Here is a 2,034-nt window from a genome sequence, read left to right as displayed (position 1 = left end):
TTCATCTTTGTGAAGAAACTTCCTTTCTTTTTCTCTGATTCAGTTAATCCTTGTTTGGATCGAACGTCTGGTGAAACGGGCTTCTCTGGTTTGAAATGAATAAGTTTTAAGCAGAATATAAAGAACAACGAGGGTAAATCTTTGATTGTGAATGGGACACCACTGGTTTGAAGTGCTTGAAGGAGGTTTGAATCCGTGACCATGTCAGACTGGGGTAGAATGGTTTTTTCGACAGCTATGTTCTTAACTTGATTCAAGAATTCCTCCTCCATTAAAGCTACATCATTCTTGAGTTCAGAGCCTAACATCTTGACAGGAAATTCAGTGCAATTTGTTAAAGATATTTCCATTCCCTTCAAGGCTGTTTCAAGATTTCTCAGAATTTGTTAAATAACATGGTTGGCTCCCATTTCATGCTATCCTGTTCAGAATAATTCCAAAGTAACTTGTTAATTTCCAGAACTTCTCACTCATCATGACTGACGTGATGTGTCGTGAAATGTATAACTATTTTTAGGCTTACTTGCTTCAACTCGATGTTTCGGAGAAGTTTGCTTGCATTGATATTCAAGAACTTGGCTTGAGAGATCAATCCGTTTTAAAATGCGCCGTCTTCGGAAGAGAACGCCTTCATAAGAAGTTTCAACCTTTCGGAAGCATTTCCCAAATAGAGTTTGAAATTTTGTCTCACCTGAGATGCGGAAAATTGTTCACCGATATATATCAATTCTCATGAATATAGTTTATCATTGAAAATGACAATTACATATGCATGGAGACACTGATATGCTTCATGCAAGGCGCCATGCAATAACACGTGTACGGTGTACCATGATTTATCCTCCACTACTTGCATTTAATTACCTCGAAAAAGGCCAGACCATGGACAGGAAACAGCAAGGCCAACACGCAAGCCACCACCCCAATGGCGGTGCTCGCCGCCACACGGACAGGATGCATAACAACCTCCGTCTCCGTACCCTTAATATAAGCAATAACATACACAATAACAATCTGCCCAAGTGATATACGCTCCGATATCAAGTGAGTGTTCTCCGGCAGCGCCACCACGAAAGCACTTATAGCCACCACGGCAGCCGTGGTTCCTGTATTCAGCTTCGTCGGACCTATCAGAGACAGGCTGAGGACAGCCGGACAAACCCCTAACACGGTGCCGTAAGACGCCAGCCAGCAGCTGCGTAAGGTGTCGCCTAAGTTGGCATCAGTGACTATAATAATCACCGTCGCGTATGAAAATGCGGGAAATGCTACTTGTTTGATAACTGATTCCGGACCGTAAAGGGTGACACCTCCCACAATCGAGCATGCAAAGGCGGTGCGGAAGGCCGACGCCAGGCAGCGCCACCACATTGCTGCAGCACAACCAGATGAAATTTGTGACGTCGCCATTCGTTAACTTCCCTTTTCAAGGTTAACTGTTAAAGCTTGATGCATTTTCTTGGAGGTGAGGAGGGTTTTTGTAGAGGAAAGAGATTAAGCACACGAGTCAATTTCTGATCTTCGAAGTGACCCAAGAGTCAATTCCGGAGGCGACAATTCGTGGTAACATTAAATAATGCGATGAGTTCGTTAAAGCTTCATGAATTTCTTAAATTTATCAAATATTAAGTAGAAAAGCGCATAAAATGATCTTTTTGGTCGCATATCAGTGCCGCAGTCGGGTTATTTCTCTTGCATGTCATAAAGTTGAATGAGTGGAGCATTCATTTGTACGTTCTCGTGTGTGTATTTGTGTGAGTGACATACACACAGCAACACGCACAGTACGTGTATGTATATATGTACGTACACATCATCATCCACCCACACAATATAGAGGATAGCTGCCATTGAAGAAAGTTATGAGGATATCCAGAGAATTGGGAGCAGCCAGCTGTTCTTCTCTGACCTTTAATTGTTCAAGGTGATCAACTTTGCATGCACACAAAACAAACTATATACGGCTCCTGCAAGTATTTCGTAATTTAAAATATAAAAATAATATATATTTAATGAGCTAAAATTTTATAATAG

General features: G+C 41.6%; 1 protein-coding gene across 1 annotated transcript; it reads right to left on the bottom strand.

Annotated features, from left to right (window-relative positions):
• Positions 1 to 19: 19 nt before the first annotated feature.
• On the bottom strand, positions 20 to 1,657 carry LOC140966587 (uncharacterized; the record flags this gene model as incomplete). Its single annotated transcript, XM_073426842.1, has 3 exons — positions 865 to 1,657; positions 610 to 691; positions 20 to 361 (listed from the first exon to the last, which is right to left on the bottom strand). Coding segments are annotated over exons 1-3 (970 nt in total), but the record flags the coding sequence as incomplete, so codon positions are not given.
• Between the last annotated feature and the right edge of the window lie 377 nt (positions 1,658 to 2,034).

Source organism: Primulina huaijiensis, unplaced genomic scaffold (assembly GCF_012295235.1).
Source record: "Primulina huaijiensis isolate GDHJ02 unplaced genomic scaffold, ASM1229523v2 scaffold207242, whole genome shotgun sequence".
NCBI lineage: Eukaryota > Viridiplantae > Streptophyta > Magnoliopsida > Lamiales > Gesneriaceae > Primulina > Primulina huaijiensis.
This window is presented reverse-complemented; position numbering and strand designations above follow the sequence as displayed.